This window comes from Bos indicus, chromosome 11, assembly GCF_029378745.1.
Source record: "Bos indicus isolate NIAB-ARS_2022 breed Sahiwal x Tharparkar chromosome 11, NIAB-ARS_B.indTharparkar_mat_pri_1.0, whole genome shotgun sequence".
NCBI lineage: Eukaryota > Metazoa > Chordata > Mammalia > Artiodactyla > Bovidae > Bos > Bos indicus.
The window spans coordinates 74,232,467-74,252,008 of NC_091770.1; the positions used below are offsets into that span (position 1 = coordinate 74,232,467).

The window sequence follows — 19,542 nt, forward strand, 5'->3', positions numbered from 1 at the left end:
CAAGATACAAGTTGCCAAACAAGATGACCTATGGTTGACCTCCTAAGAGAGCAGGCAGGAAGGCTACCTTTAGGAGAGAGAAGAGCTGGGCAAACCTTCTCTCTGCCCCCAACTCACCCCCAATCTGTGCCCAGGCCAAAGGGGACAGGAGGGGAGCCCTGCGGGCCTGAGTATGGGAACTGTGCTGGGTGCTGCCAAGCCCCTCAGCCCAGGCTCACTCTCTAACCCCAGGCTCTCGGTTCTCCTCTACAGGTGGTGGAAGAAACCCAAGTCATCCTTCGAGAATACGGCTTCCGCTTCGTGAGGAGAGGGCCCATCTTTGTGAAAGGGAAGGGGGAACTGCTAACCTTTTTCTTGAAGGGCCGAGACAAGCTGGCCACATTCCCTAACGGCGCCTCAATCACACTGCCTCACCAGGTGGTAGACAACTCCTGAATGGCTTCCAGCCCTACGAGAATCCAAATGGGAGGGAGAGTTTATTTTTGGGAATCAAAGAAAGGCTTCGGGAAAGGACATGTGACCAAGTCCCAGCAACCCAGGCTGTTGAAGTGTACACTCACATAGACTTTAGGTTTAAAAAATCTCCTTCAGCCTTCATTTTCCATGGATGTGCGAGCTCTGAGTGCGGCCATACTATTCCTCAGTGTGCCTCTAGCTTACCCAGAGAGTAGGGCTCACAGTCATTGTACTGGAACGTTCCTTCCAGAGCCCTAGTTCTTACCAGCCCTCTTCCACCCAGAGAGGCCATGGCCACTGTGAGTAGGAAGGGCTGCCAGAGGTGGAACAAGGCTGCTGCCTCTGTGCCTGGCTGGGAGCACAGGCGGAGCAGCTCTGCTTCAGATGAGGGCCGCTCACTGGCCACCACTCACTCCGCAGCTAGAACCTGGAAGCAGTGCTTTTCACTCTGAAGACCTGCTTGTCTGTGGTCCGAGTTAGGTGAAATGGCCCTTGTCCTGATAATCTTGAAAGGTTCTTCTGGAACCCCATCACCTTAGTCATGGGAGCAGAAAGTGCAATATTTCCTTTTACCTGGTGGGTGGGAGGGAGGGAGGGAAAGGGACTTTATTTCTGAAAGAAAAATATATAAACAGATCTTCTACATTTATATTTTTAACTTTCTGTTAAGAAAACACTCCAATATTGCCTTGCCTTTTGAGCTCTTGCTACAGTCGCCTTTGCTACTGCTTAAAGAGAGAATTTACAGGTATAGATAAAGAACAAGACTGTTTTATTAAAAGCTTTATTCAACTTGAATATGATCATCTGTGCCAACTCTGTTAACAGCCCTCATCTGAGAAGTGCTTTGCTCTCTCCCACACTCATTTGAAAAGACCCTGAGACTGGCAAAGATTGAGGGCAGGAGAAGGGGATGACAGAGGATGAGATGGTTGGATGGCATCACCGACTCAATGGACATGGGTTTGGGTGGACTCTGGGAGTTGGTGATGGACAAGGAGGCCTGGCGTGGTGCAGTTCATAGGGTTGCCAAGAGTCGGACATGACTGAGCGACTGAACTGATCCTGATACACTGGTCCTTACCGTGTGCCCGGAAGGCAAGAACTTAAACTAACACCTCCCTCTCATTCTTAGGCTGCTTCCTTCTAGATGGTGGTCCAAGCTGGCTCGACCATCCCCCTGTGCTCCTCCCAGAATTACCTGTGGCACCCACACCTGCAGCTTACTGCCTGGCCATCAGCTCTAGGACAGGACCATTTTAGAGTGAGGCCAGAATACAGCTCAGGGCTTTGGACAGTAAGGGTAGTGATGACTCCTTTTTGTGACCTGGCAAGTGACAGGTTTTCACATCCATGCACTGGCCTTGCACATACTCCCATGGCAAGGAACAAAAAAAGCCAGCAGAGCGGAGGCCATGGTTATGTGGAGAAGTGGTTCACTAACTGGACTAGGAGAGGATGAAGACAATTGCATGGCCAGGGCCTGGAGCTTACAGAAAAGGGAAGAGATAAAGGACAGGGGTCTACTTCCTTTGCAGTGATCAAGGTATGAGTAGACTTCTGATCATGAGCTGACTCAATAAATTCAGTGCTCTCCCAACATGTTTTAGGAAACGATATGAGATACATGCAGCCCCAATTACTCTATCCATAGTACTCACACCACATTCTTTGTAAAGCAGTGGCCGAGAATCAACCACACTTCTCTTAACTATATGATTCACATCATATCATGAACCCTGAGAGTTCTAAGAACTTTCTTCTCAAAAGTCACAGACAGGAAAGTGAGACAAAGTTAGCTGAAGGTTTCATAAAAGCTACATAATTAAATGGTAATACTCCCTCTCTCACAAAATGCCTTCTGTAAAAAAATCTCATTTTCAGCTAAAATGTGTGATTAATATCTCAAAAAGAAGAGATGATTTTGAGCACTGGAGCAAGTGACCAGGCAATTTTGGAGACCTGTCCAAAAATGCCAGGGTCAATAGACTGAAACTTGCCCCTGACCATCCTTGATAAAGTGGGTGTCTGTTCTGATTCCAGGGATGGTTCCCAGGAAAGGAGTCTTAGCCTTTCAACAGTTTTCAGTTCCTAGGACCTTGCCCGCAAGTGTGGTCAGTACTCATTTACTCACTTCTGATGTGTTCCCAAAGAAAATATTCTAGGAGACCAAGCTCATATCCAGCTTTTCTCCTTTTTTTGCAAATGAAGTAAACACCTGATGTAGGGGCTTCGTAAAAAACAGGTTTTCATGGGCTGCTCGCTGTTCTTCCCACGTGCTGGGTAAAGCTTCTGTTCCTGAAAAAAAAAAAAAGACAGGATCTGTCAATCTCACAGCGCTAATATTTGGAACCAGGGGAGCTTTTTTTTTCGTTTTTGGTCTGGAGCTGAGACAGCCTTGCCCCTTACTGGTCCAGTGAAATTTTGAGACCAGAAACACAGACTCTGCCATTTCCTTCTCCAGGGGATCTTCCCGACCCAGGGATCGAACTCAGGTCTCCTGCATTGCAGGCAGACGCTTTAACCTCTGAGCCACCAGGGAAGCCTAGACTCTGCCCAGAGAAATCTAGAAACCTATGATGTGAAACCTGCCTCCTAAAAACATTTTATCATTTTTCTTGTTATTGTCCATTATGTTACATTTAACAACAGAAATCTCGGCCATAGCTAAAAAATTCCCATTCAGAGACCGGTCTGTGCAGAGCTAAGGGTATGCCGACTTGTCACATCTATTTGGCTTCACAGTGAAGCGAGGCTTTCACCATCACAGCGACCCTATGACGCAACCTCATCACCTGTCTAAGAGGGGTTTCCAATGAAAACAAATCGTAAGCTGAAAGAACTCTGGTGGTGGTGGACTGAGCAAAGGAGAAAGAAAAAGTTGGATAATTATGTTTACTACTTAACAAAGAGGAGAGGAAAACTGACAGAAATAGGGCAGATATTATTGGTATCTTTTCTGTATTTTTCTGTTCACAGTACAGAAACAGAAGATAATATCTCAACAGGACCAGCTGATATAGTCTCACTATTTCACTCTGTTTCAATCACGTGAATAACACAGAGCATATTATAATTTCTTCCTGGAGGCATCCTTCCTCTTACCTTGAGAAGTAACTGTGACGTCAGTTGGAAGGGTTGTCGTGAGGTCCTTATACAGCAGTCTAGCACAAAAGGGGAAGGACTGACCTTCCGGCTTCACTTTGTAAGTAAATGACAGCAAGTTGCACAATGAGTTTCTCTGCAAGGGCCCCACAAGAAAGGCTGCAAAGTCACTCTAATGGGGATGGGGATCAAAAGAGACACAAAGTATATGACAATTACAGCTCCAAGGCAATAAGTGGTTATGAGCATCAAACATGTCTACCAAAACAGGGCCCATTAATTAAATCTCAGAAATAAATGAAGGATAGAGAAAGGCCTGAAAAAAGGACAAATGAGAGAGATTTATAAGATAATTAAGAGTTGGTAGCAGCCTAGAAGGCCTGTAAGAAGCACTTACTAAGTCAACGGCCAGAGGCTGGGGAGACACTATTTCTGCTAAGAACTCAGGGGATGTCACACGTTTGGCTGAAATGCTTCATGTCTACATTCACATGTCAGTATCTAACTGATAACCAGAAGCTTCGGTCATTCCAAATGCACAGAGAAATTTTAAGTTTGTAAGAGTCACTTATTTCCTGCTTGTATTCATTTCCTTTTTTTTCCCCCCTTTTTACTGCAACCCTAGCTCAGTTACAACCCTAAGAATGTAAGCCTGAGCTTAGTCAAAGATGGACAGCATTCCTCTATGGTATTTTCAGAAACCATTATTCTGCTTTGCACCTATTCCCAAGGCTCAGCAAAGATACCTGGCACACAGCAGGTCATCTACTGGGCCTTCACTGAATTAAAAATAAAGCAACTGTACCCTACCACTTTGTGAGAGGAAGGAAGGGTCAAGAAGTATAAAAGCCTGAGAATCACCATTCATGAGTAAATAATCTCTTCACCAGTACCCATCCAGAGTTTCAACAGAAGAGGAGGTGGAAAACAGCTTGTATGTAAATAAGAAATGAGCATTAGGACGACAACAGTCAAACTTCTGGCTCGGAATTATGAACCAATCTAAAGTACAAAAGAACATGTCCCTTTCTTTCAAGTCTATCTGGGCTCCCAAAATGCTTTATAAGATCACAGATACCTGAAGTCGATCTGCCTGGTACTTCCTCCCTGAGTAAGCATTTAGGTATTCCCAGAGAACAAACAAGAAGTGCCGAGTATTAGTCTGTAGGTATTTTGCAGATATCTCTTCTAGGGGAATGAAGACTGGAACTGAATGGTGATGTATCCAAAGTGGTTTCTCCATGACAAGGTCCACAAAGTAGGAATCCAGCAGGTTCCCCTCGAAAGCAGTGCTGATGCAGACACAGACTCCTCGGCTGGTCAGCTTCCCGCTGATCCCTGGGACAAGACAGTGCCTTAAGGGACACGAGGCAAAGGCTTCATCTGTGCATCCCACGCTCCTCAACTCCACCCAGTACACACACCATGGGCTCAAATGCTCACTGAATGAATGTCTAGACTCTTTCTTCTGACTTTGACTCACTGAGTTTGTTTTCTTAAAACCACAGAATTGTGGGGGGCAAAAACATTCTAAGTATCAAATTATTGAAGAAGAGATTTTGAAATTTTCAATTTACCTATGGCTCCTTTTTTCCTGAGTGCCAAGTAACTTACGGTAGTACTCAGGTCTTCTCACAATCCTCTTATGATACAGATAATAGGTAAGTAAGTCCTCATTTTAATGGTCAAACAGAGACTTGAGGGGTTCAAACTATTTGAACAGTGGCATCAAGCAAACCAGCTGTAAAGGAAGTTCTAGCACACGGTCTAGCACATGTTGAATCACTACAATGAATAGTCTAAGCCAGTCACCAACCAATCTGCTGCTGCACAGGGGCCAGTTTTGCAGGTAAAGCTGCCTATGAATAGCATGCCAGTTCTGCATGTGTATGTCGGGGGGGTGGGGGGCAAAATTCAGTGTTAATGAAATAGGTCCAGGACTAATAATACATCTTGCAAACTATCTCACTAGACAGGAGACTCAGACTGAAACAAGTGAGAAAAAATTATACCTGTAAAACGATATGCCTGCAGAATGGCTTTCATGTTTTCCTGTTTTCTCTCCAAAATTTCTTGCTCACTAATCTCTAATATTTGGTCAGGTTCTACATTGGCAGTAGATGCTTTAACCTGCAAGACATGTAGCAGATTTATCTGGGTACAGAGGCATAATAGAAGTCCCATGCCCTCATCTACATGGGAAAAATGTACATGCAAGAGTATTTTTTTTATTAGGTTATGAATCAAGAAATGCTACTGTGGCCAGCCAGCTGGTGCTATGAATTCACAGCAGAGGAAGAATCTTGTGGGTTATATACAGTACCAGGAATCAGAAGTAGAAACTATGTTGGCCTGAAGAACAATGCATTTGGCTGCAGTATAGTCTTGTGAGAGGAGAAAGAAAAAGAGGTAAGGAAAGCCTAGGGTAAGCAAAAACAGCTGTAAAGAGGCAAAGCTGGTAAAGTTGGGTCAGACTGTGCAGGCTTTTAAGTGCCAGGATGAGAAATACTGATTATAAGTTGCACACTGTGAGCTACAACCCAGTAGATGCTATCAGACTAACTCCTTCTGAGACAACTACCCAAGCTGATGCAAATACCAAAAAGAAATAAGCAATCATGCAAGTAAACAAACAGAAAATGGCCCAAAGGCATCAGAGAACCACCAAAATAGCCAGACTGAAGACTAAAGATGAATGCGGAAGTTAGTTGGGTTTTCCTCCTCATAGTCCTGTTGATTTTTATCACATGGCATACAGGCCAAATAGAAAGCTGCAGGCTAGATTCTGCAGCAGTCTCGCAGTGCCAGGGCAACAGAAACTGGAGACTGAAGTTACCAGAGCAGACTTCCTATGGGCCAAGATATAGAAATGGGAACTCAACAGGCTGCATGACACTTGTCCTCCAGGCATAACAGAAAGAAGCTGCTGAAAATTAAAAAGCTGAGCAGACTGTGGAGGTCAGGGCCTGCCAAAGAAGACGGATCTTGACACATCTGTCCTAGCACACCCAAGCTTTCAAGTAAGGCCTCCACAAAGGACTACACTCTACGAATGAGGGCAAACCAGAAACAGGTGACTTCAGTTGGTTGATAGTGATGTGCCCTTACACTATCTGCCTGTCAGAAAAAAGCTGAAATTTTTTCTGCAAGAAGACAGCATAGTTCAGAATCCCTATTTTTTTTTTCAAACACTACCCATCATTGAATTAAAAAGAAAAATTACCAAGCATATCAGGAAAGAGGAACAGATGTCTAAAAACCAGAAGGAAAAAGAAGACAACAGAAGCAGATCTGAGGGGATTCAGCTATTTGAGTTATTATCAGACATAGTCATTAACACAGATTAAAGGATGGAAAATTCATACCAAAGGGCTGGAATCTATTAAAAAGAATCAGATGAAAATCCTGAATCCAAAAAATACAGTTAACAGAAATCAGGAATTCAACGGGTTTAAAAGCTGACCGGACACATAAGAAAAGTGAAAAATAGGTATATTTTCATAGCTAGATTAAAGAAGAGTAAAGACATAAGAGAGATCACAGTAAGAACAAAAAATCCACACGTGGAAACCCCAGAAACAAAGAAAAAGAACAAGACAGATACATTACTTGAAGAGATACTGGGCAAATTTTCCAAACAAATGAAAACTGCAAGTGATTAAGGAGTGCTATAACACAAAGCAGGATAAAGAAAGAAAACCAATCCTAGCTACATTATGATGTGAAACTGCTAAAACCCAAGGATAGAATCTTAAAAGCAGCCAGAGGAAAAAAGACACATTATATTCAAATAGTAAGACTAACATCTGAAAGAAACTATGGAATCAGAAGACAATGAAAAAATGTTTTTAAAGTATGAAAGAACATAAATTTCAACCTATAATTTGAATACCCAGTAAAAATATCCATTTAAACATGAAAAATAAAGTGAAATAAGGGTGCTTTCAGACAAAAATAGAGAATTTTCCTTTCCTGCAAACCAACACTGATAATAGTATCAAAAGGACCTACTTAAACTGAAGAAAAATAATCCCAGATGAAAACATGGAAATGCAGTACTAAAGAGCACTGAAAAGGGTAAACAGGTATGTAACTTTATAGGCACAGTGACTGTACAATGAAGTGTTTCATAGAGTTTAACACATGTAGAATTTACATACAACAATAACATGAAAGGTTGCATGTGTGGGAAAGAAAAGATGTTAGGTTCTATAATTATCTATGAAGTGGTAAAGGTACAAATCTAAAGTATATTCTAGTAAGAAAAACAAGCAGAGGTTAAAGCGTCTGCCTGCAATGTGGGAGACCTGGGTTCGATCCCTGGGTCGGGAAGATCCCCTGGAGAAGGAAATGGCAACCCACTCCAGTATTCTTGCCTGGAGAAGCCCATGGACAGAGGAGCTTGGTGGGCTACAGTCCACAGGTCGCAAAGATTCGGATACGACTGAGCGACTTCACTTTCACTTTCTTTTCTCAAAGATAATCACTAAAAAAATGCTAAAAGTCATATAATTAACAAGCTAATGCAGAAGTGGAATAATACAAAAAGTAGCAAGAAAGAAGAGAAACAAAGAACAAATAGTAACATCTATTTTATTAGATGTTACTAATGGAGATGGAGATCTAGATATATGCGTTATACGGAGATCTAGATATATTGCATTACATGCTTTAGTCGCTAAGTTCAGTTCAGTTGCTCAGTCGTGTCCGACTCTTTGCGACCCCATGAATACGCTCAGTCGTGTCCAACTCTTTGTGACCCCATGGACTGCAGCCCGCCAGGCTTCTCTGTCCATGGGATTCTCCAGGCAAGAACACGAGTGGATTGCCGTTCCCCTCTCCACAGGATCTTCCTGACCCAGGGACTGAACCCTAATCTCCTATATTGCAGGCAGATTCTGTACCATTTGAGCAACATGGAAGTTCTTCTAGATATGTTAGGAATCATTAAAAGTTGATAAATAATTAAAAGACAAAGACAGCCAGGCTGGATTAAAACTAACTATACGCTACTTACAAAAATAAGAACTGTCGAAGTTATACTTAACAAAGTTGGTTTTAAGGCAAGAAGTTTAACTAAAATAAAAGGGAACACTGCATAATGATAAAGTCAAAGTTGCTCAGTCACATCTGACTCTGCAACCCCATGGACTATACAGTCCATGGAATTCTCCAGGTCTGAATACTGGAGCAGGTAGCCATTCCCTTTTCCAGAGGATCTTCCCAAGCCAGGGATTGAACCCAGGTCTCCCGCATTGCAGGCAGATTCTTTACCTGGGAAGCCTAAGAATACTGGAAAGTGAAAGTGAAGTCGCTCAGTCGTGTCCGACTCTTTGTGACCCCATGGACTGTAGCCTATCAGGCTCCTCTGTCCATGGGATTTTCCAGGCAAGAGTGCTGGAGTGGATTGCCATTTCCTTCTCCAGGAGATCTTTCCCACCCAGGAATCAAACCCGGGTCTCCCACATTCCAGGCAGACGCTTTACCATCTGAGCCACCAGGGAAGCCCAAGAATACTGGGTAGCATATCCCTTCTCTAGCAGATCTTCCTGACCCAGGAATCAAACCGGAGTCTCCTGCATTGCTACCAACTGAGCTATCAGGGATAGCTGATAATGATAAAAGGTTGCTGCATAAAAATAAAAGGCTTACCAACCAAGAAGATAAAACAATCCTAAATTTGTCTGTACCTACTACACAGCAAAACTGAATGAAAGGGGAAAAAATGTACAAATCCACAGTCACAGTGGGAGATCAACACTTATTATCAACTAATAAGTTGACAAATAAAATAGTGAAGAAATGAACATCATGATGAACACATTTGGTCTATTTGATATACAGAGAGAATACAGTACCCAAAAATGTAAAATCCACATTTAATGAACATGGAACATTTGTCAAAATTCACCACATGCTGGGTCATATTCTTCAATCACAATGGAATTAAGCTACAAATCAATAACTAAAAAAATTAATTAACAAATCCAATTTTTAGATATTATGCAGTATACTTCTTAAACTGATGGGACAAAGGAGATATCACAATGGAAATCAAAAATATTTTGAACTGAAATGATAATGAAAACATATCAAAACTTGCAAGATATAGCTAAAGCCATGTGCTATGAATACTTGTGTCCCTCAAACTTCATGCTGAAATCTAATGCCCAGTGTGATGGTATTTGGAGGTGGGGCCTTTGGGAGGTGATTAGGTCATAGCTGGAGAGCCTTCATTAGTGTCCTTATAGTGTCTGGAATTAGTGTCCTTATAAATGAGATGCCAAAGCACTAGCTTGCCCCTTGTGCCATGTGATGTTACAATGAGAAGACCACAATCAAAGAGGTAGTAAGGGGGACTCCCCTGGTGGTCCACTGGTTAAGAATCTGCCTGCCAATGCAGGGGATGCAAGTTCAATCCCTGGTCTGGGTAGATCCCACATGCTGCAGAGCAACTAAACCCAAGTACCACACTACCAAAGCCCACGCTCTGGAGCCTGTGTGCCGTAACTACCAAAGAAGTCACCACGAGTCCGTGCACTGCAGCAACAAAGACCCAGTGCAGCCCAAAATAAAATATTCTTTTAAAAAGAAGTAATAAGTCCTCTGACACTAAATTTGCCAGTGTCATAATCCTAGATTTCCCAGCAACTACAACTGTGAAAAATAAATATTTGTTGCTTATAAGCCATCTAGTTTACGTATTTTTGTTATTGTGGCCCATGTGGATTAAGACAGTATGCTTAGAGGGAAATTTATAACTTTAAACACATACAGAAGAAAAAAAAAGACTTAAAAAACAGTTAAGTATTCATCCCAAGAAACTAGAAGATATATGCCATGTACAATGACTGGAAGGCACAATACTAAAAAGATTTCAACTCTTTCCAAATGGATGTATAGATTTAGTGCAATTTCCATCAAAATTAAAGGAGGTTTCTTTTCAGAAACTGACAGCCAATTCCCAAATTTATGTGAAGTTTGAGGGGCCAAGAATGGCCAAGATAATTCTGAAGAGTAAGACCTAAACGACAGGAATCAAAACTTTTCAGTAATAAACCTCTGGTACCTGCACAAAGACCAACAGACCAATGGAACAGAACAATTCAAAGATGGGCCCGCAGCAGACCCAAAGATCCACTGCAATCAATGGGGAAGAGTGACCTTCAAGCAGTGGTACTGAGTGAACTGCATACCCATATGGAAAAAAACAGCAAGTGTGACCTTCAGGGACTTCCCTCGCAGTCCAGCGGCTGGGCCTGTGCGCTCCCAATGCAGGGCGCCTGGGTTTGGTCTCTGGTCAGGAGCTAGATCCCATATGCTGCAACTGAGACTGCATGCCACAACTACAGATCCAGAGTGCCATTAACCAAGACCTGGTGCAGCAAAATAAATACTGTTTTAAAAGAAGTAGTAGTATGACTTCTATTTCACACTATGTTACACAAAAATCAATTCCAGAAGGACTGTATTTCTGAAAGTAAAAAGTAAAATAAAAACTTTCAGAAAGTAACACAGAACATCTTTGTGTTCTTAAGTTAGGCAGATATTTATTCAAAGGAAACATGAAGTTAGATTCTTAAATCAAGCCTCATTAAAATGAAGACTTTCTCCTCATCATCACAAGATGTCACAGGAGAGTGAAAAGGCAAGTTCGTCTTTAAAAGAAGATTTGGAATACAGATACAAAACAAGGTACTTCTAACCAAAATGTGTAAAAAATTCTACAATAAGAGATATACAACCCAATAAAAATTCTGCAGAAGTTCTGAAAAGTTCATTTCACAAGACTTTCAAGTGTCCAAAAAAGGTACTTAAAATCATTAATTAAAAGAACTCAAATTAATTCACAGTGACTTACTATTATACTCTCACTAGAATGATAATTTTTTAAAACTGACAATATCAAGTATTGGGAAAGATGAAAAAAAATGGAAATCCTATATACTGTTGCTGGTAATGTAAAATTGGTACAATCAGTCTCAAATTCTGTTTGACAGCATTTACTACAGATAATCTTTGTACCCTGTGACCCAGCAATTCAACAGAAAAGTAAGTCTTTTTACATCAAAAGAGCATGAAGAATACTGCATTATTCTTAATACCCACAAAGTGAAAAACCCAAATAATGTAAATGTCACCAACAGTTCAATTAGTAAAGAAATTGTGGGATATTTTCTAAAATGGAATAATTATATAGCAATAAAAAAGAATGACCAGGGGACTTCTCTAGTGGCCTAGTGGCCAAGACTCCGTGCTCTCAATACAGGGGTTCCTGATTTGATTCCTGGTCAGGGAACTAAGATCTCACATGCCATAACTAAAAGATTCAGCACAACCAAATAAAATAAGTACATACATTGTTGCTGTTCAGTGGCTAAGAAAGACCACTGCTGCTGCTGCTGCTGCTGCTAAGTCGCTTCAGTCATGTCCGACTCTGTGCAACCCCATAGATGGCAGCCCACCAGACTCCCCCATCCCTGGGATTCTCCAGGCAAGAACACTGGAGTGGGCTGCCATTTCCTTCTCCAGTGCATGAAAGTGAAAAGTGAAAGTGAAGTTGCTCAGTCGTGTCCGACCCTCAGTGACCCCATGGACTGCAGCCTTCCAGGCTCCTCCATCCATGGGATTTTCCAGGCAAGAGTACTGGAGTGGGATGTCATTGCCTTCTCCAAGAAAGACCTCAGCATGCACCAAAATGGATGAACCTCATAGAGAAATCAATCCGCAAAAGAAGACAGACAGAACAGAGTTCATACATTTTTCATTTATATAAAGCTCAAAAATAAGTAAAACCAGTGTTATGATAACAGAAACCAGAATAGTGTTACCTTGAAGGAAATGACTAGGAGGATGGGGGAGGGAGACTTCTCAGGTACTGGTAATAGTCTACACCTTGATTTGTGTGGTACTTACCAGAGTATGCTCATCTCTATAAAAGGATCTTTAGATTTGTGCACTATATACACGTATTTATCTATCTATATTAATATATAGATACATATTTTCTCTTTACTAAAAAAAAGAAAGGGAAGAGGGAGGAAGAGAAGAAATGGAGACAAGGAAGAGAAAGAGAAGAAAAAGAAGGAAGGCTGAGGACGCTTGTGACTGAGCAAGAAAACTTGTAATTTAATGAAAAATGTAGTATTTTATGAACATTTTCTTGGCTGTGCAAAATGTATTGGAAAATATAAATATTAGAAGAGAACCAACTAGAAGACTACTGCAATAATCCTACCATCTAAAACCTGGTAAATATTAAGACCCATGTGTATAATGCACAAGCTATGGTAAGGAGGAGGTGGAGGAGGGGGGCACAAAGACAATCTAAAGAATTTGACAGGTTTTACTAATTGGATCTGGGCTAGAGAGAAAGCTTAAAAGAACGAAAAGTCAAAGTTTACTGTGAAGTTTCAAGTTGGGTGAAAGATGATTCTAGAAAGATGGTATTAATGACAAAAGTACTAATGACTCAAGTCTGGCTGAAACTAAGGTAAGAGGCTCATGTCCATGAGGGCAGGTTAAGAGATTATGATGAATTCACTTGACCCATTAGTAAGGCCTGCCAACTGTTAGATGATATTGATATCAGCTGACTCTATAGCTGTGATTACTTGAGGGATCAAGGACTGAAATTGCTCCAGTTAAGACCACAGGTAAAACTTATTATTCAGATTTGCTTATCCCAGATCATGTTAGGTTTTTACACTCCAGGAAAGCCTGCCAATATCAATCACACTTCTACTCACTCTGGCTTGACGCTGTTTCACTTCAGCCCTCAGCTTATCTCGTAGACGTTTCAGTTCATGAATCCTGGCTTCAAGAGCTTGTGCATTCTGTGGCTCTTCCAATTTTTTACGGGATTTGCTCACTTGAGTCTCTAGTCTTTCCAAGTGAGCTAAAACACCTGCGGGAAGTAAAAAGGAACTTTCAAACAAAGCTAAGGATTTCTAAGTCCAGGAACAGGAAGCACTTCAGGGAAGAACAGATGGTGACCCTTTCCCCAGAACTTTGTGGTCAGTTAAATTGTAGATAACAATTGCCAACAATTTATAAAACTAGAGGAGCTGACAACAAGAAGTCAATGGTCAGCAACCACTTAGGCAGAACCTACAAGTTCTGACCTACAAGTGGTTACTTACTAGGCCATTGTTCAAAAAGGGAATCATCTAAATATAGCTACTCTTAGTTATCTGTGATAATAGTGACCCAGAGGAAAAACAGGGTCAGAAAAAGGTTTTTTTTAATTGGGTTTTACACAAGTTTTCCCAAAGTGGTACTGTGTAACTGTTGGATTTAGACATCCATAAAGACTTGAGTATTCTGAAGCCCTGAAAAGTATCAGGAGCATACAACTATAAAGGCACACACTAAAAGGAACTGTCCACCAAAACTACTGGGCATTAGACAGGGAAACAAGCTCACCAACGGACAGAAACTGGCAATCTCAGTTTCCAAGAGACTAAAGACCAATATAGTTGAGGTCCTAGTTTTAAAATGCTAATCAACTCTAGCAATGAAGCATCTGCGAACACTTCCTACATATTAAGACACTTACACCAGATCCTTTACTTGCAAAGCATGTAAAGAATTAAAGCGTTTTTATCTCCTATACATTATGCATCTGCTAAATGCTTCAATGAAAAGCATCAAAACAATTACCTAAGTTCCACAACCACCACAATATTATTTTCCTCCATTTTTTCAGATGAAGCAATCAAGGCAGAGAAAGGTAAAATAACTTGCTCAAGGTAACAATATTTATAATGACACAGCCAGACTCAAACCCAGGTCTCACCAACACTGGTCACTGCTTGGCAAGGCCCCTTCCACAGGAGTAATGCGGGAAATGGCCTCCCAAAAGTTCTGAGAAGAAAAGAAGGCTCACTGGCTAGAACTGCAGCTCTGAATACGAACATTTAGCACACTATTGTGGAGAAGGCACTGGCGACCCACTCCAATACTCTTTGTCTGGAAAATCCCACGGACGGAGGAGCCTGGTAGGCTGCAGTCCACGGGATCGCTAAGAGTCGGATACGACTGAGCGACTTCACTTTCACTTTTCACTTTCATGCATTGGAGAAGGAAATGGCAACCCACTCCAGTATTCTTGCCTGGAGAATCCCAGGGACGGAGGAGCCTGGTGGGCTGCCGTCTATGGGGTCGCACACAGTCGGGCACGACTGATGAGACTTAGCAGCAGCAGCATACTATTGCATGCAGCCTACTGGTCGAAAAAGGGAAAAGAGCTTAGAAATAAAAGTCATTTTTCCTGCTCCAATGATCTCAGCTGCCTTTAAGTCTTCCATGTTAGTTTAGTTCACCATCCTACTCCCAAACTTCAGGTTAGAGGGGAAACGGGCTTTCAGCCTGAGAATTATTTTGAGGAGCAGCAGTTAAATGTGAACCTTTGAATACCTCCGCGAGACTCGCCGTCTTGTCTTAAAGTATTTGCCAGCTCCATCTCCTCCTCAGATTTTCAAAGGCCTTCCTAGAAAAGTTGTCCATGCACCAGTAATTGCGTTATCCTTGCGGGCAAAAGAAAATGCCAAGAATGTATTCACACTCACGACAAACCCACAGGGCCGGCCCACACAACGCAGACACGCACCCATGAGCCCCGACACCGCAAGCGTATTCGCTAGGACGCCCCTTCACTGACTCGCCCGGCCCATCCCCAGGTGCGAGTCGGCCTCTACCTCCCGGTCCCTGCGCGCTGCCGCGGCACCACGCCTCTGGATCCCCTCTCTGGGTGTCCTCGCACACGGAAGGGGCTGTTAAGAGGCCTGTCAGCCTTCCACCCTGGTCAGAGCCCCGTCCGCCACTGGGTCTGGCTTTCCCTTTATCACTTCTCCTCTTGCTCACTCTAGCCAGGGTCAAGAATTCCCGCCATTCTCGGCTTCAAAATCAAGCCAAGCGGTCCCAGCGTGCTTTGCGCTCCCACCGTACAAAAACATGGCAGCGCCCAGGGCCCCTCCCTGATCCCGGCATGCACCGCGGGGTAGGCCCGGCCTTTCAGTTGAGCAGGAAGATGGCGGCCTCTGGCGGAGAGCCGCAGATCCTGGTACAGTACTTGGTGTTACGAAAGGATCTAACACAGCCTCCATTTTCCTGGCCAGCAGGCGCAGTGGTTGCACAGGCCTGTCACGCAGCCACCGCGGCCTTGCACCTTCACCGCGACCACCCGCACACAGCAGCTTACCTCCGGGAGCTAGAGCGCATGCGCAAGGTGGTCCTCGAGGTGAGGCACTAGGAAGAGGGGTGGGACCTTGAGGACGTTGGACCGGAAGTGGGTGTAGTTTTGAGTCCGGGCGCCTAACATCATGGAGTGGGTGTGGCGTGTGTGTGTGTGTGTGTGTGTGTGTGTGTGTGTGTGTGTGTGTGTGTGTGTGTGTGTGTGTGTGTGCGCATCATGGAGTGGGTGTGGCGTGTGTGTGTGTGTGTGTGTGTGTGTGTGCATCATGGAGTGGGTGTGGCGTGTGTGTGTGTGTGCGCGCGCGCCTAACATCATGGAGTGGGTGTGGCATTTGTGTGTGGGGGGGCGCCTAACATACAGTGGGTGTGGCGCGTGTGTGCGTGTGTGTGTGGAAACGGTTCTGGGGCTTGAGCTACTGCCCAGCGAGCCTTACCTAAATAGGGCGGGGCCTGACGGTGTGAGGAGTGGACACCCGGCTGGTTATAAATGCTTTCTGCGCCGCTTCGGTCTCACCTGTGTCCCTCTTAAATAGATGCTTGTGAGGGCGAAGGGCTTTCTACCCGCCTTTCTACCTGAGTGCTTTGCTGGCCTTTTAATGGCTGTGCCGAAAAGTACAGTCCTTATCCCTCTCCAGAAAACCGATCCAGAAGGGTAGGGACTCAGGGTTCCTTATTGCAAGTGAAATCAAACTGAAGCATTTACCTGGGTCTGACCCCAAAATTTGAAAATAAATGTGAACCCTAGTGTGATTTGAACCTAGCATCAGAGGTAAGGTTCTTTTTACAGATGGCCAAACAGATCTTACCCTTACCTTCTGTCAGTTCTAGAAGGTAGAACTCTAGAAACGTATCTTAAGAAAATAACAAGATGCACCCAAAGAGCATTGCACAAAGATACTCATAGGGGCGTTTTATAATAGTAAAAAATGTGGAAATCATTAAATTTCCAATACGATGAGTTGGCTAAACTTCGGCCCTGATAATGGATTATTATGAAACTGGCCTAAGTGACATGACTGAGCGACTGAACTGAACTGAGCCTCCTAAGTCGTGTTTTTGAAGTACATTTAGCTGGCGTGCAAGAGTGCTCATGACGTGGTGCTCACTGAACTATATTCTACATACAAAATGATCCAGATTATGAAAGGAAAAACTAAGTAAATACATCCAAATACTAAATAGTGGAATTTTGTTTTTTAGGTAATGCTTCTCTCTCTCTGTTTTTACTTTTCTACATTAAGCACATATTTTATAATGAAAAAATGATTGCTTTCATTTTAAAGCAGCTTTCTTCTCATTATAAAATTTATCTTAATAACTGAGGTGGAGGGTTGGGGGTAATTCCTTCTCGGCTAGCTGGCAAAAGCATTATTTTTCAAGAGAAAACTTGCTGTTGAGTGTTGAAACATCAAATAGTAACCTGCAGGGAGAAGTCCTGAGAATCTGTAAGGCAGAAAAGAAACAGATAGTCTTTCCTTTGGATTCTTTTTATAGGACTTTTATAGGAAGACTTCAAGAAATCATGTGGTTTGGACATCTCCCTCTCTCTTGCTTTTAGCAGATAAAATATTTACCCCTTTTCTCAGATGAGACATCTGAAGCCCAGAGATTAGGTGACTCCTCTGAGTTTAAAAGACATGTCATGAGTCTGTTGTTAGCTGTGACTCAAGAAAGGGACTTAGGAGTCACCACTGATTAAATAAAGGTGCTCCTGTAGCCACAAAGACCAATAAGATATAAGACAATGCCACGATTAACTCCATTTACTGTTTACTGTGTGCCAGACACAGATCTGAGCCTAATTTCACTGAATCTCATTACTACTAGGAAGCATTATCATCCCATTTTACAGGGGGGAAACAAAGATTTAGCTAAGCCACACAACTTACCAGAGATCACACAATGAGTAAGGGGTGCAAAGTTAAAGTGTTAGTTGCTCAGTTGTGTCCAACTCTTTGTGACCCCATGGACTGTAGCCCACCAGGTTCCTCTGTCCATGGAATTCTCTGGGCAAGAATACTGGAGTGGGCAGCCATTCCCTTCTCCAGGAGATCTTCTCAACCCAGGGATCAAACCCAGGTCTCCTGCATTGCAGGTAGGTTCTTTACCATCTGAGCCACCAGAGAAGCCCAGAAAGTGGTACAGCAAGGGTTTGAACTCACTCTAACTTTACTATGCTGCTCCTGGTGCTGAAAAAGGAAGGAAGGGAAGTCAATGCAAGTCCTTCAGCATGCCCAAAGGACTCAATAGATTAAGAGTAGCAATCCCAGCATCCTCTACTTTGATAAGACAAACCTCTGGTTATCTTAGTGGCTTCTGCTTTTCTAGGCAATATATATGTGTGTATATATATATATATATATACACACACACACACCTTATGCAACATAACACACTAATGGTCTTTATTTTCTGAGTGATGGCTTTACTATTTCCTGTAATGAGATTCACATGGGTGATAAAGATGATGAGAAACGATTTCTGAAAGACACGAGAGAATCATTTGCCCACCATTGAGTTAACAAGGCGGAACTATCCCAGCAGTAAGAAAATCCTTCTTGGTTTGTGTGGACTGGGGTGGAAGTAGGAGGGAGGTGGAAGTGATGTGATTTTAGAAAGCCTTCCAGTAGTCAACTCTTAAGGTCAGAGCTGGCTGTGGGATTAGTGATGGCTGTTTAGTCACCAGAACTAGAAAATGCATAGAGCATAATTACTGATAGAGCCCCTCAGCATCTCAGGAGGGGAGAGATAAAGCTCCATTTTATACATAGGAATATTAAACCTTACCCCACTCCCACCCCTTCAGAGAGTGAATGGCAAATGGAGCGATGAAGCTGTTGCTTCTGGAGACATTCTCTACAGCGCCTTCTTTGGTAGAGCTGTTACTCCACTTTCAGTTAAGAGGAGTCCCCCTTCATACTTTTTTTTTTTTGCTTTTGCTTTTTGTTACTTCCTAAGTGGGCTTTTCAGCCTGTGTTCTGCTCCTTTCAGGCCCCGGATGAGACCACCTTAAAGTTGCTGGCAGAGACGCTGCAACAGAAGAACATTGACCACAAGCTGTGGATGGAGCAGCCAGAGAATATACCCACTTGCATTGCGCTCCGTCCCTACCCCAAGGAAGAAGTGAGCCAGTATTTGAAGAAGTTCCGATTGTTCAAATGACTGACGTTATCCATTGCTTTGTTATGTTTGCGTATCAGCTGAATCCAGAAACTACATGCCGTCCATCCCTAAGCACCGCGTACTCCTTTCAATGACAATTCCCTCTTCCTTTTAAATTCTGGTAGTTTTTATTTTTTCTTGGCCATGCCAAATGGCTTGTGGGATCTTAGTTCTCCAACCAGGGATTGAACCCACACTCTTGGCAGTGCAGAATCCTAACCACTGGACTGCCAGAGAATCCCCAAATTATGACAGTTTGTTGAAGGTCAAACACATGTTCATATTAAAGTTGTCATTAATAAGTATTTCCTCTTACTTTTAATTAATAAGTTCAGATGGGGAAGGTCAGTGAGTAGTAGTATCATCTCTGGGTCATTGCTCAAACAGAAGATTTGGTTAGACTTCTATATAGGGTCAAGGAAATGCCCTTACTTTTTTTGTTAGAATTAATATAGTTCTTTCAATCACCCAGGTTTAAAACTCAGCCTTTAAAGTCCTTATCTCTTACTCATTTTCAGGTCTTATAATCGTTGAATCTAGGACACCATCAGATTTAAGATACACAGTAATTTTTACCTGTTGTTAAGAAAGGAGAAATGCTGCCACTTGAGACATACAATTAAC

The 19,542-nt window shown here is 42.8% G+C and overlaps 3 protein-coding genes across 8 annotated transcripts in view; 2 read left to right on the plus strand and 1 right to left on the minus strand.

Moving 5' to 3' along the window:
- Positions 1–476, plus strand: part of ADCY3 (adenylate cyclase 3) — an 84,068-nt gene extending 83,592 nt beyond the window's left edge. For both annotated transcript variants that reach the window (XM_019970611.2, XM_070799038.1), the window contains one exon: positions 253–476. In XM_019970611.2, the coding sequence (XP_019826170.2) occupies positions 253–435 (183 nt within the window). In that variant the 3' untranslated portion in view covers positions 436–476. The remainder of the gene's footprint in view (positions 1–252) is intronic.
- On the minus strand, positions 458–15,907 carry CENPO (centromere protein O). Of its 5 annotated transcripts, XM_019970613.2 has the most exons (8): positions 15,261–15,519; positions 14,980–15,089; positions 13,311–13,468; positions 5,574–5,691; positions 4,640–4,899; positions 3,562–3,733; positions 2,591–2,754; positions 458–1,029 (listed from the first exon to the last, which is right to left on the minus strand). In XM_019970613.2, the coding sequence occupies exons 2-7, from the start codon at positions 15,023–15,025 to the stop codon at positions 2,618–2,620; spliced, it is 891 nt and encodes a 296-aa protein (XP_019826172.1). In that variant the 5' UTR covers positions 15,026–15,089; positions 15,261–15,519; the 3' UTR covers positions 458–1,029; positions 2,591–2,617. The 5 variants fall into 5 exon arrangements, with proteins under 5 accessions (XP_019826172.1, XP_019826171.1, XP_070655142.1 ...); XM_019970612.2 differs by lacking the exons at positions 458–1,029; positions 15,261–15,519 and adding an exon at positions 15,764–15,907 and having other exon boundaries at positions 1,225–2,754; XM_070799041.1 differs by lacking the exon at positions 458–1,029 and having other exon boundaries at positions 1,225–2,754; positions 15,427–15,536.
- Positions 15,551–19,266, plus strand: PTRHD1 (peptidyl-tRNA hydrolase domain containing 1). The gene is made up of 2 exons (XM_019970614.2): positions 15,551–15,802; positions 18,748–19,266. The coding sequence occupies exons 1-2, from the start codon at positions 15,551–15,553 to the stop codon at positions 18,916–18,918; spliced, it is 423 nt and encodes a 140-aa protein (XP_019826173.1). The 3' UTR covers positions 18,919–19,266.
- The last annotated feature ends 276 nt before the right edge of the window (positions 19,267–19,542 follow it).